Here is a 13,227-nt window from a genome sequence, read left to right as displayed (position 1 = left end):
TTCTCACATATTTAGCACCGGGACCCACTTTTTAGAATGAGAATCTGTCAGGACCCACCGGAAATAATGTCATGACCAGAAGTGACATCATCAAGCAGGAAAATTTTTAACGGTCCTAGGCTGCAATCCTACCCACACTTACCCAGGAGTAAGTTCTATTGACTATCATTGTTAAAAGAATATACATGGTAGTTCGTTAAAAGTATAGGTCTGTAATATTTTCTCAGTGAGTCACATCCCACGGTAGCATCAAGTCTCATATATTAAAAATAAAATACTGAAATGAATGGGGACCCACCTGAAATTGGCTCGCGACCCACCTAGTGGGTCCCGACCCACAGTTTGAGAAACACTGCTCTACTGGTGATTTTCACGTTATGAAAATTATTCCAGCTTTAAACAGTTTTTCGTTTAAATTAAACGAAATGGGAGAATGACCGCTCTTGTTCCCTTTATCCCAGCAGCTATTAGTGCAAACCCCAATCTACCCTGCAGGGTCTAATCTGAGGAAAACTGCAATCCTATACACATTCACTTGGAAGCAAGTGCTTCCATTCAGTTCAATGGGACTTCCTTCTGAGTAATCTTGCCTAGGATGCAATCTAGAATGGTACCTAAGTGTCTCACACACCATCTAACCAGCAGACTTTTGGAGCCCCCACCCCTCAAAAAAAACCTCAATGACTGGGAACACCAATTTCTGCAGACAACCTTTTGAGTTCCATTGCACCTTTGAAGGCCTTTAGTGGAAAAAGTGGTGTAGCTAGAAACATAGGAACATGTACACACACACCCAACTTAACATAAGAACCTATGAAGAGCCCCATTGGATCAGGCCAAAAGCCCATCTAGTCCAGCTTCCTGTATCTCACAGTGGCCCACCAGATGCCGCAGGAAGCACACCAGATAACAAGAGACCTCATCCTTGTGCCCTCCCTTGCATCTGGCATTCTGAGGTAGCCTACTTCTAAAACCAAAAGGTTGCACACACTCATCACGGCTTGTAACCTGTGATGGGACTTTTCCTCCAGAAATCTGTCCAATCCCCTTTTAAAGGCATCCAGGCCAGATGCCATCACCACATTCCTTGGTGAGGAGTTCCACAGACAAATTCCACACTGAATAAAAAAAAATATTTTCTTTTGTCTGTGCTAACTCTCCCAACACTCAATTTACACTATCTATCTATCTATCTATCTATCTATCTATCTATCTATCTATCTATCTATCTATCTATCTATCTATCTATCTATCTATCTATCTATCTATCTATATTCCTTGTGGGTTGCACAAGGGACAAAAAAAGGCAGGGCACTGAAATGCTCTTCTTTTTCCACACACCTGACACATGGAACTGCTTCTCAAACCCCCTGCTCCTGAGACTTCCAGAGGGCTGGGAGCTTGGTTTTTTAAAAATATATAAACTTGCTGAATATGTGGATGCCAGGTTTTGTGCTGTGCCCGCAGAGAATTGTGATAGGGGGCACCCTCTCTACCCACAAATCCTACAAGACAGTAGAATATCAGGTTCCCACTAGAGTCTTAGGTTTGCATTTCGTTCGTCCCTGCAGGAATTCTCTTAAAACTCCAAGTTGCCCTAAGGAGGAAGAACTGGTATCCTGAAAGCAGTCTCTCTTGCTTAAAGAGCTTTGCTGAATCCATAACCTACATGCAGCTGGCAGGCAATGCGATCAAAGAGGGGAGGGAACCTGCTGCTTTGCTGCCCCAGGCCTTAAGCTGGTGCTACACCATTTCAGCTGCTTGCAGACTGAAAGAGGGAAACTAAAGGCAGGGCTAGTTGCAGAGGGAGGGGAGACCACAGTCCCGTTGGGTGAGCATTCCATGGGAAATCAAACAACGGCCTTGCAAGTGGAGCAAGGAAAGAAGAGAGAGAGAGAGAGAGAGAGAGAGAGAGAGAGAGAGAGAAATGAAAGACACAACAGCGAACGGGAGATAGACAAGAGGCAAGGTGATGAATTCTGCACTTAAACCAAGAAGATTAGAGGACAAGGTGGAGACACAGTTACAACTCTTAGGCCCAGTTCTCACTGAGGTGATAAACCTGTGTCTGGCCTGTGTCACTTCAGAATGCACACAGGGGCTCCGTGCAATCTGCTCCATGCAAAGTGCACATGGAATGCTGTGCAAATTGTTTTTCCATCCCCCCTCCCAAAAGTGCAACCATTTCTTGCACTTGGAAAACTAGCAAGTCAGGGTGAAGAGGTCTATGCTAGCAATGCACCGTAGATTTCACTAACCAGATTTCAAGTACAAAACTTCCATGGCACAAAGGCAAAAAAAAAATAGCAGTCAGAGCTAACTGACTCTGACTATAGCAGTCAGAGCTAATAGCAGTTAGCTAACATGCTAACATTTACGACATGTTAATTTGATCTGCTAGCTTTCTAAGTATCAGGAGTTTTTTAGTATGGAGAAGCGTTTGATCATATGCACCCCATGTGCAATCTGAAGGAGCACAACACAGATGCAGGTTGATTGACCCTCAATGAGAATTACGCCTCTAGAGACAGTCCCAAGGCACTAGCACATGTCACAGAGCGTACAGAAGGTTATGTCAGAATATGATCTGATTCTATCAGTCTTATAGACACTGAGCAGACTCAAGAAAAGGCTGGTTCAGATGTGATGCTAAGCTTTACTTTTGTATTCTTGCCAGAGGAGATCCTGGTTTGTTCACTAACTAGTTTAAACAAACCACCGTTTCCTGGATTGAGAGGATATGAGAAACCATGGTTTGTATCAAACCAAGGACAGAAGTCTGACGGCTGTAGTGCACAGACTTGGGAGGGAGTGTTGTTAAATATAGAGGTGCTGCTATTAGGTCATCCAAGATTATTGGATTCTACACTTAAACAAAGGAGATTAAACAAATTCAGCTAAGCAGAGTCAGGCCTGGTTAGTACTTGGATGGGAGACCGCCTGAGAATACTGGGTTCTGTAGGCTTATACCATAGTCTTTCAAGACTGAAGGTTGCCAACCAACCAAACAAATTCATGTAGGAGGATTAAACTGGTATTAATCACAATAGCCAATGGAACCTCCATATTCAAGCACAGTGTAACTCTGAAGGTGAGCAGCTGAGTGCACAAAAGTAGGTATTAGACACACGTGACAGGTAGATCTATCAATGACAATAAGCCATGATATTTAAACAGAGCCTCCATGATGCATGTGAATCTGCCTCTGGCAGACCAGGTGCTTAGGACAAAAGATGTGGCAGGGCTGTTGCCTTCATGGCCCGCTTGTGGGTTTTCTATAGGCATCTGTTTGGTCACTGTGGGAAGGAGGACGCTGTTATGAGTTGGCTTTGATTCTATTCAGCACAGCATTTATTCTTAGGATGTGACACCGTTGTATTTTGATGAATTCATATGCACTGTGCGCCCAACGTCCGCTTCTTCTGAAGGAATTTTGCAATGGTGGGCAATGTGCACTGGTGATGTGCACTGAACCAGAGGGGGGAATAAACTAATAATACTTGCAATGCAGAATTCACCTCTAGGGGGTGAAATCACGCAGATTTCCTACTCCTCTTCTTCACTCTTTGACGCCTTCCTTTTCCAACTGAGGGAATTGGAGAAGGAGCAGTGGAGATCAGTGGGTGGATAAAAGTTGACGGTCTCCTGCCACAATATGCTGCCTGAGATAACTGCCTCAGTTGACCTCATGGATGGGCCAGCCCTGGACAAGAAGCTAGGCTGTAGCCACAGACCATGACACTCCTAGTTTAAGTTCACAGTTCCTGACCCTGTTGGTCTTGCAGATACACACACAGATGCAGAAACACAGTTAAGAAATGAATGGAGGGGTAAAGAGCATGACAATTCCACGAAGCCAGGCAGGGGAACGTATTAAAGAAACAACCAAGAGCAGCCCAAGTTGACTCATCAGCAGGGAAAGAGTACATGATGTGAGCTGGGGAGGGAAACAATATGGGTGGGAGGCAGTTTGCAAAAGCAAGTGCTTGCGACAAAAGTTCGTGCACTTCTGAACTTGAGTTTTGGAGCAGAGATGCAAAGCGTTTGCAAGGCTCGGGGAGAAAAAAAAGAAGAAAGCTTTCATTCCAGATGAGAAAGGAATTTTTTTTCACCCTGAACGGAACAGAGGAAAAAAGACAGGAGAGGGTGAATCATCCCGGGACAGAGTTAGGGATAGGGAGGGGAAGGGGGGAAGGACAGAAAGCCGACCTCGAAGCAGAGACATCCTGGTGGGGCGCAACGGGGCCCCTCTTGGACGCGCTTCCTTTCTCCAAACCGGCACCGCTGGAAGACACAAGACACACAAAACGGAAAGAAAGAAAGAAAGAGAAGCAGAGAAGGAGAAGAGGAGGAGGAGGAGAGAGCAAGACAGGAAGCAGAGAGAAAAGAAAGGATGGACAGAGAAGACAGACATTGCCGCGGACTCCCTCCCCACCCACACACCCCTGTCAGGCACGTCCCAACTGTATACTATCCCACAACGAAGACTCAGCCCCCCAAATCATCCATATTGATTGGCTGCCTCTAATCACACCCAAATTCTGCCGTTCAACCCCAAGAGGGCAGCTCAGCGGCGGCACCCCTCAATCACCAGTGCACAGCTCAGCTGGGAGATGGACTGGAAGCAGAACCTCTCTGCCTGCAACACTCACTGCGCCAGCCACTTAACAAGAAGGGATGGTGACACTGGAAGAGGCAAGCCTTCCCCATCCTCCTCTTGTGTAAGAGGAGAATGGGGAAGCCAGATGGAGCAGAGGAGGAGATGGCAGGCTGAGGCTGGCAAGGAGCAGCTCCAGGGCATCTCCCTCCCCCCTCCCCAGTTTGTCATCTCCCCCAGCCCACCACCTGAAGCAAGGGCTTCCATTGGCCTCACAGATGGGCCACTACTGCAGATCAGTGATGAGATGAGCTGTCAAAGCATCAAGTTCCTTCAAGCCATGCAAATTTAAATCCATAGATCAATCAACTAACAACTGCACCAGTTCATATATGATGGGCAGGTGGCCAAATTTTAAAAACTGGTCCGCCTGAGATTTCAGGGCAATCTGGAGATCTGGAGGGTGTTTTTTTTTTTGAGTTGCGTGTTACGGAAAATGTTAAAAACGGGCGACTTCTGTCTCATACTTTATTACACGTATGTGATGATGTCTGTGCTTCCTTTCTCATCTCAAGGCACCTATTCTGAGGTTTTGGTTGTGTTCGCACTGATGTGATTCATTTGTCGGTTACTTGGTGAAGATGACCTAGGAACATAAGAAGCTTCTTGAGCCCAAATCAGATCATCAGTCTTGCCTTACTTAGTTTCATCTGCTCAGAAGGGCAGCTGCTCTCCAGGGTCTAAGAGTCTTTACAACTAACCCTGCTAACTGGTTAAGAGGCACTTTTTCAAGTGGGTGCTCCTCTTTTATTTAGCAGGGGGAGAGTAACTGGCCCACCTCACCCCAGCAGTGTCTTTTCTAGTGGCTGTCTGCTGGTGTTGCATCTTTTTAGATTGTGAGCCCTTTTGGGACAGGGAGCCATTAGATATTTGATTTTCTCTGTAAACCGCTTTGTGAACTTTTTGTTGAAAAGCGGTATATAAATACTGTTGTTGTTGTTTACAACCATTAAAGAGAGAGATATTGGGCGGGGGATGAAGAGAGATGCTTCTTGCATAGAAGGGGTTGCTGCAGCAACTGTTATCCTGCACATGCCCAATCTCGTCTGATCTCGGAAGCTAAGCAAGGTCAGGCCTGGTTAGTACTTGGATGGGAGACCGCCTGGGAATACTGGGTGCTGTAGGCTTATACCATGATCTCGGAAGCTAAGCAGGGTCAGGCCTGGTTAGTACTTGGATGGGAGACCGCCTGGGAATACTGGGTGCTGTAGGCTTATACCATGATCTCGGAAGCTAAGCAGGGTCAGGCCTGGTTAGTACTCAGATGGGAGACCGCCTGGGAATACCGGGTGCTGTAAGCTTATACCACAGTCTTTCGAGACTGAAGGTTGCCAACCAACCAACCAGAAGGGGCTATGGGCCCCCCTCCCCACAAAGCTGCCTTATCCTGAACTGGCCTATCGCACTGCCTGCTGTCTACTCTGAACAGTGGCTGCCCTCCAGTGTATTGGGTGGGAGGTCTTTGAGACCATATTTCTGACAACTGAACCTGCTAGACAGGCTGGGGGCCCTCTCCGTGAGCTGTACAAAAAGAGCAGCACCTTCCGCTGGACTGGAGCCAATGACCTGCGAGGAAATCCCTGCCTGCCTACCTCCCCCTACTGAGGGCAGGCAGCTGGAGATGGAAGGAGGAGGACGCTTCTCTGGCGTGACAGAGGTCGTGCCCTCACTGCACGGTGCCTCAGTTAGCGGCCAGCTTTGGAGCTGTCAAGCATGGGCCCTGGGGACCTCTTAAGCCCTGGCTGGCCACGTCTCCTAGAAAAGGGGATTTCATTTATTCTCCAAATGCTTTCCAAACAAACACAGCAGGCCCGCTGGGGACAACTACAGCCCAGAGGCAAGAGGAGGAGAAGGAGGCAAGCCAGGATACAGAGAACAGCCTGTCCTCTAAAAACTAAGCTATCCTGGAGTGGGAGGGCTGCAGGCACAAAGACGTCTCCGAGCACTCCTTGTCCTGGATCTAGCAAGAAACAGCTGAGTAGGGCAGTCTCCCTGCCCCTGATGGCCCGACAGCCTGCTCCACAGGTACAGATAAAAGTCCAGTGCAACCCTTGAAGCCGCTCCAACTCTGAGCCACGATCTCACGCTCAGAGGATGTGGGCTTCAAAGGTACATGCCCTCCGGTTTGCCTTTGATGGGCTCGCCCCAGCTGGCTTTCCAAATTAATCTGCAGCTTTGCTCCACAGCGTTGTGGCTCCCGTGATCCAGGATTCCTCCACCCTCCACATTGTCTTAAACTTCCTAGGAGGGATCTGAAATAATGCTGAAAACAAAGGTGCATTTTAGATCCCCCCTCCCCCAAAAAACAAACACATACAGAGCGATTTCTATAACGGCCTAAAAAGGTTCTGAACTTCAGCCATCCAAGTTCTGTGCCGAGAAAGCTGGATTCTACATCGGTTACAGAGGCTAAGCAAACTATATAACATCCTGTATTTTGCATACATTTCCTCTGCAATATATATATATTTTTAAAACCCCTTTGTCTAAATTTATTCTCCTGCATCTGATCGGAGCCAAGGAGCTTGAGCAAGACTCTGTATAACTTTAAACCTCATCACCATGTTCTCTCCGCTGCCATTGGCCCACGGCTCAGACATTATGCCAGACCTTATGTTATGCTAATCATGGTTTGAGCTTCCAAGACAAGCAACAGACCAATCATGGTTTAGAGCAGTTTTACCTGAATTCATCTTCCAGTTCTGCACTCAGTTCTACAGTGCAGCTGTAATTATGATTTGTCAGGTCATCACTCATCACATCAAGTCGACTTTCATGCAAACCAGGGCTTGGTGGCCAATCCCAAACCACACATTGTCAATTCAGAGTTTATGCCAAACCGGCATTAGAGCAAACCAAGGCTGGCTGATTGCAGTTTGCTCACTGATCACAAGCTGTGGTTTGTCAAGCTTCCTTTGCTACACTTTGCTCTGATAAATTGAGAAGAGAGGTGCAGTCTATTTGTAACCCAAATGACCTTTAGCTGAAAAAAAAAATGCAAGAATCATCTACCGCAGCTCAGTGCAAAAGAAATGCACTCTGCACATGCTCAGAAGAACAACTTGTATTACCCTTTTCATAGCTTCTGGGACCAAGAGAGGGCTTAAAAAAAAGTCAGTTCCATGGCGCACATACACAAGGCTTCTTGAAGGAAACCCATGGCTTCAAGGGCACCATTTTCCTCCCCAAATTTGAGACAGACAACAAAAACAGAACAACACAGCCAGGAATAATTCACTTACAGATCACACCTGCAAACTTAGAAAGGTTTGTAGGGAAGAATGCAAAAAGGAGGAGGTCAAAGGGCCGGACTGCAGGAACCGCGTTTATTGGGAAAGGGGTGTGTTTGTTGGGAAAGTAGAGCAATGAGGGCTGCTTCTGGGTTGCATGAGAAAGCAAACTGGAGAGGGAGCAGATGGATCAATAGATGGAGAGATGAGAGACATGGACTGAACACTCTGGGCATGTTGTACAAAGGTTCCCCACCATAAAGAAAGAAAAAGGACAGAAAGGCAAAGATCAAGACAAGAACAGAGAAGAAACAGGGCAAAGAACAGTGCTGGTCTTGTGAAGTTCCTAGGGCTTCGTTGCTTCCTTTGAAACAAGAGTGACCAAGTAGAAGGGAAGACGCAGCCGCCCCACAGGGACTGACTCACTTACCACAAGGGCCCTGATGTCTGACTGGGATAGCAGTTCTCTGCTGGCACTCGGCCTTTTGCCGCTCGCAGTCGTTGGCGTAGGTTTGGCTGTCCCTGCCACAAAGAGGCCGGTAGGAGCCGTCGCAGACGACACGCTCGCAAGAGCAGCGCGCGGTCCCCCGGCGGGTGAGACACACGCCGTTAAAGCGACACTCGTCCTTGCACTTGTCTGGAAAGGGGCCAAGCAGGAGAAAGAGGTTACACAAAGCACAACACACGCTGACGTCAACAGTGACCATCACAAACTAGGGGACGTGTCCAACCGCCCTCTTTCAAGAGTATTTTAAATAGCCCTTCCCGGCCAAACACAACCTTGCCCTCCACTTCCATTTTGGGCAGCCATGACGGGCAAGGGTTGAGTGAACATGTGGGAACCTGTCCACATCTTCAGGCTGTACCAAATGGAAAGGGTCTACAGATATCTGGACAAATCCCTGCAAGCAAGTTTATCTGACAAGTTTCAGGCAACTCAGGGCCCAATCCTATCCAACTTTCCAGCACCAGGTGCAGGTGCAATGCAGCCCCCGGGGTAAGGGAAGAAATGTTCCCAAACCTTGAGGTGGCCTCCGTGACTGCCTTAGCACCACAGAAGGCAGTGCATGCCCCATTGGCACAGCTGCACCAGCACTGGAAAATTGGATTGGATTGGGCCCTTAGTCGCTTGATCACCAACATGTCCTCCACCCACTCTGACATCCAAAATGTAATAGAGCTTGGATGGCTCTCCATGAACACAAAAGTTGCAGAGGGCAAAACCTTTAAGGATGCCACAACCATCACAGAAAAGGCCTTAAAAACTGAATCCAGACCGAGCCTGACTAAAGGCCCAATCCTATCCAATTTCGCAGTGCCAGTGTAGCCATGCCAAGAGGAGTGCACTGCATCCTGTGGTGAGGAGGTAGTCACACAGGCCTCCTCAAAGTATGGGAACATTTGTTGCCTTACCTTGGGGCTGCACTGAAGCTACTCCGGCGCTGGAAAGCTGGGCCCTAAGGCTGCAATCCTAACCACGTTTTCCTGAGTGTAAGCCCCATTGAACAAAATAGGACTTACTTCTGACTAAACCTGGTTAGGACTGTGCCCTAAACTAATCATGAACTTCCCTCCGCTATGGCTCAAGGTATGTCATCGCTCATGTTTACCAGAAACCCAGGGTGCTAGTTTAGTTCTACAGCTAAGCAGAGGTCACTCAGGACAATGGTGCAAAAGTTATTTTATTTACCGGTACTTTCACATTTTTATTATCACCCTTCCTTCAAAGAGTTCAGGGTGGTGAGCATAGCTTCTTCTCCCCTTCTATCCTCCCAACGACCCAGTGAGGTAGGTTAGGCTGAGAGGAGTGAATCCAGGTCATCCAGGAAGCTTCATGGCTAAGCGGAGATTTGAACTTGGATCTTCCACATCTAAGTCCAAACCAAAACAATGACACCATCCTGGTTCTCCAAATGGTCGTTTCCTAATTCCAGACACCAGCTCAGTATCATTGGCTCTAGTGGCCGGAAAATCTCCCAGAGTCATCAGGAATCCATCTGGGAGGATAAGCCTCTGAGAATGAACCTTTCGAGTAGGCCACCACCCTTGCAGTACACAAATTGCAACTTGGAGGGGAGATATTCAGTGGAAAAATGGGAAGGGGAGTTACGCTTACCCAACCTCCCCCACCCCACCCCGTAGGTTGCTGCCCTGAAATTGACTGGCGACTCTTACAGCTGCTTTGGGGTTAAAAGAAGTAAAAGCAGGGTGGGAGTGTTAAAAGACCCAAAAAAGTCACATCTAGTTCGGCCCAACAGAGTCTAAAAATCTCAGCTTAAACTAGCATGAAAATACAAGAGAACAGCAGGAAACCAAACCTAGCAGTCTCTAGAGAACAAAAGCCAGAAAAACAATATAAAAGCTGGAAAAAAAAAAAAGGCGTGGGAGAACCATAAAGATCTTCACCAAGTGGTGCAATAACAAGACTTGGCTCTCGGCAAGGCTCCCCCAGGACAGCGTTCCAGAACAAGGAGGCCACAGCAGAGAAGTCCATCTCCTGGGTCACCTCCTTGCCCCACAAGAAGAGATTCCCAAAGAATGGCTTCTGAGACAGATCTCTATCACAGGCAGGTTCACGTGGGAAAAGACAGTCAACCAATTTGGATTCTTTTCATTTAGGGCTTGATCAAGACCAGGGCTTTCTTTCCAATTACAGGTGGAATTAATGTAAGAAAGCTAGGAGACTGGGCTGTCCTTAAGACCGAGACTGGGCTGGGTTGATAACCAACCCTGGGAATGGTCACACTTCCTATCGTATGCACGACTCAGCTTTACATAGCTTTGTCAGGCTGTATCTCTGGCATTCTGTGATCTGAGATCCCTTTGCTCTCACTTTTCCTCTCTGTACTCCTTGTACATCCTTGTACTGATGTCTGTATTTATCAACCAATGAAGAACAATGTGACCACGTGGCTGATGAACCGGGAGCTCTGGTTAAGTTGAGTCTAAATCTGCAACCTATATACACTTACCTAGGAGTAAGTCCTATGGAACTCAGTGGAGCTTACTTCTGAGTAAGCATTCTAAGCTTGCAGTCAAACAGCCACAGAGGCTGCCCCTGCCTCCATCCCCATTCCCTCCTTCTGTTGACCCCCTTGTGTCAGTTTCCGAGCAGAAACCTTTATTTATGAAAATACTTCACAAAATTTCTCACCACAATAAAACTTTAATGGGAGGGGGGGGGCGTCACAAGACTCATTTTTGTTCTCCTCCCTCTCCCATAACGACACACGCTCACACTCCTCTTATTCCTACCCATCACAACAGAGACACTTGACCTCACTTACCTTTCAGCTGGCACTGTCCTGAACGCACCTTCTGGATCTCAATTCCCCGGATGGCACCCGATCTTGCCATGACGCACTCGTTCTCATAGGTCACACCATCGTCACCACACACCGCATCCCGCTTCAGGGGGCAGTTTTCGGGGCGGGGCAGAAGCTCTGCACGTCGGCTGCGAGGGTTGACCCGGCAAACTCGGTTCATGTCATTGTGGGTGCTTTTGCAAGGGTCTGAAATAAGAAAGTGGGGTCAGCGGGACAGTCGGAAGTGGTCGTGACATTCTGAAGGATTTCTTATGGAAGGGATGGAAATGGAGGCTGCCCCAAAAAACAAGGCCCGCCAATGAGGGCTGCCATTTTTCCCAGAACGTCGTTTTGAAACATTCCAAACTAAAATAAAAATGGCGACCACCAGCCGAGGGATGAGATGTCTATTAATTGCTTGTAAGTTGCTTTGCAACTACTTGCCGCATCAGGAGGAATAAAATTGTGTTATGTGAATAACATACTGCCCTCAAGGAGGGCCAAGGCCAAGGGCGCATAGATGGATTAAGGCCACTAGCAACTTCACGGCAAAGACAGGACTCAAACTGGTGACTTCCCAACCCGTAGCTCACTCAGTCAATGCTATGCTACACCACAAAGCTTTCAGAGGCAGCCCTTGGTTTCTTCTTTGGTCTTTCGCAACTTCTAGAGATATCCACCTCGTTTGATTGGAGACCTGCCCCTGCTGGTGTTTACACACTCACTTATCCTAGGGTAAAAAGCAATGGGGAGTCAAGGGCCCCTGGCTTGGGCGTACATACTCTCGATAAACAGACAACCGATGCTTTCTAGGTGGTAGGGAAATGAATTGTGTTGCAAGCAGGCACAAAAGGTCACCTACACACTGAGCTGCAATGGTGATGGCTACAGCACAGGTGGAAAACAGCAGGCTGCAGCCTTCCACCCATCTAATCCGGGTTTATCCGGATCACCTTCCATTCACCGCTTGGGCACTCTTATCAGAATGCTAAAGACACCAGGGGCACTTATTGGCTAATCCCCTTTTCTGTCTCTCCGGTGAGGCAACTCCAGTGCCCAGCTGATAACACCTGGAGAGATTCAGCTCACTTCCCCTTCATTAGCAGCAGAAACACAAACATATTCTTCTTTTTAAAAATAAATAAATAAAAGAAAGAGAATGCATTGTTCTTTTTTTATCCTAGCCCTCTGAAATACCTACATTCCTAACTGACCCCTCCCCAAGGGGGGGGGGAAGAGGGACAAAAGATTAGCACATCACCATGGAGACTGAACAATCACACATGTGTGAATGGGTGCAGGAGGGGGGATAATTCCTTAACCTCACCAACCCCTCACAAAGATGAGCAGGCACAGAAATGGCAACAGATACCGGTGGATCCTTGGACAAGAGGCCATTTTGCCCCAGGCATAGGAAGAAAGAGAAGGAGGCAACAATGCCCTGGAGAACTTTAAAGCGCTCCCTGTTACTTTTCCCAAAAGTAGCCATGGGATAACACCAAAGCCCAAAGGGTGGGGGGCTCTAACCCTGCTCTGCTGATCTTTGGTGGATGCCCTGTTTGATTTCTACTCTGGAGAGATGGAAACAGCAGCCATTCCCACCAGACCACTCACCACAGGGACCGTCAAACTTCTTGAAGACGTTCTCTTGCTTGTCGCAGGCGTGCCTGTTGAGGTGGCACTCGCTACGATAATCTTTGCCGTCGCTGCCGCACACGGTGTTCTCCGGCACACTGCCACACGAGATAGGGCAGATACACTTGGCTGACTGCCCGTCTGTGGAGCGGGCACAGGTGCTGCCGAAACTGCACGTCACCTCCGCGCAGGGGTCCTTCGAACCTGGAGAGAAGAGGAGAGAGAGAGAAAGGAGGACTGATTGCACATGTGCAACAGTGGTGTGTGCAACAACAGTGCTGGTTGTATCCTTGGCTTACCGCACTGCTGCGCGGCTTCGATTCCACATCACTGATGAGGCCTGGGAGATGCCCGTCAAACCTTTACAAGGAAAGGCTACAACGCTTGGAGTTTTGTACTT

General features: G+C 47.9%; 1 protein-coding gene across 1 annotated transcript in view; it reads right to left on the bottom strand.

The window, feature by feature from the left end:
- AGRN (agrin) overlaps window positions 1-13,227 on the bottom strand; it is a 269,059-nt gene that overhangs the window by 72,510 nt on the left and 183,322 nt on the right. The window contains exons 5-7 of the mRNA XM_066637393.1: window positions 12,807-13,031; window positions 11,175-11,399; window positions 8,318-8,524 (exon numbers count right to left, since the gene is read on the bottom strand). Coding sequence (XP_066493490.1) covers window positions 8,318-8,524; window positions 11,175-11,399; window positions 12,807-13,031 — 657 coding nt within the window. The remainder of the gene's footprint in view (window positions 1-8,317; window positions 8,525-11,174; window positions 11,400-12,806; window positions 13,032-13,227) is intronic.

The sequence above is a fragment of the Tiliqua scincoides genome, chromosome 9 (genome assembly GCF_035046505.1).
Source record: "Tiliqua scincoides isolate rTilSci1 chromosome 9, rTilSci1.hap2, whole genome shotgun sequence".
In the NCBI taxonomy this organism is placed as follows: domain Eukaryota; kingdom Metazoa; phylum Chordata; class Lepidosauria; order Squamata; family Scincidae; genus Tiliqua; species Tiliqua scincoides.
This window is presented reverse-complemented; position numbering and strand designations above follow the sequence as displayed.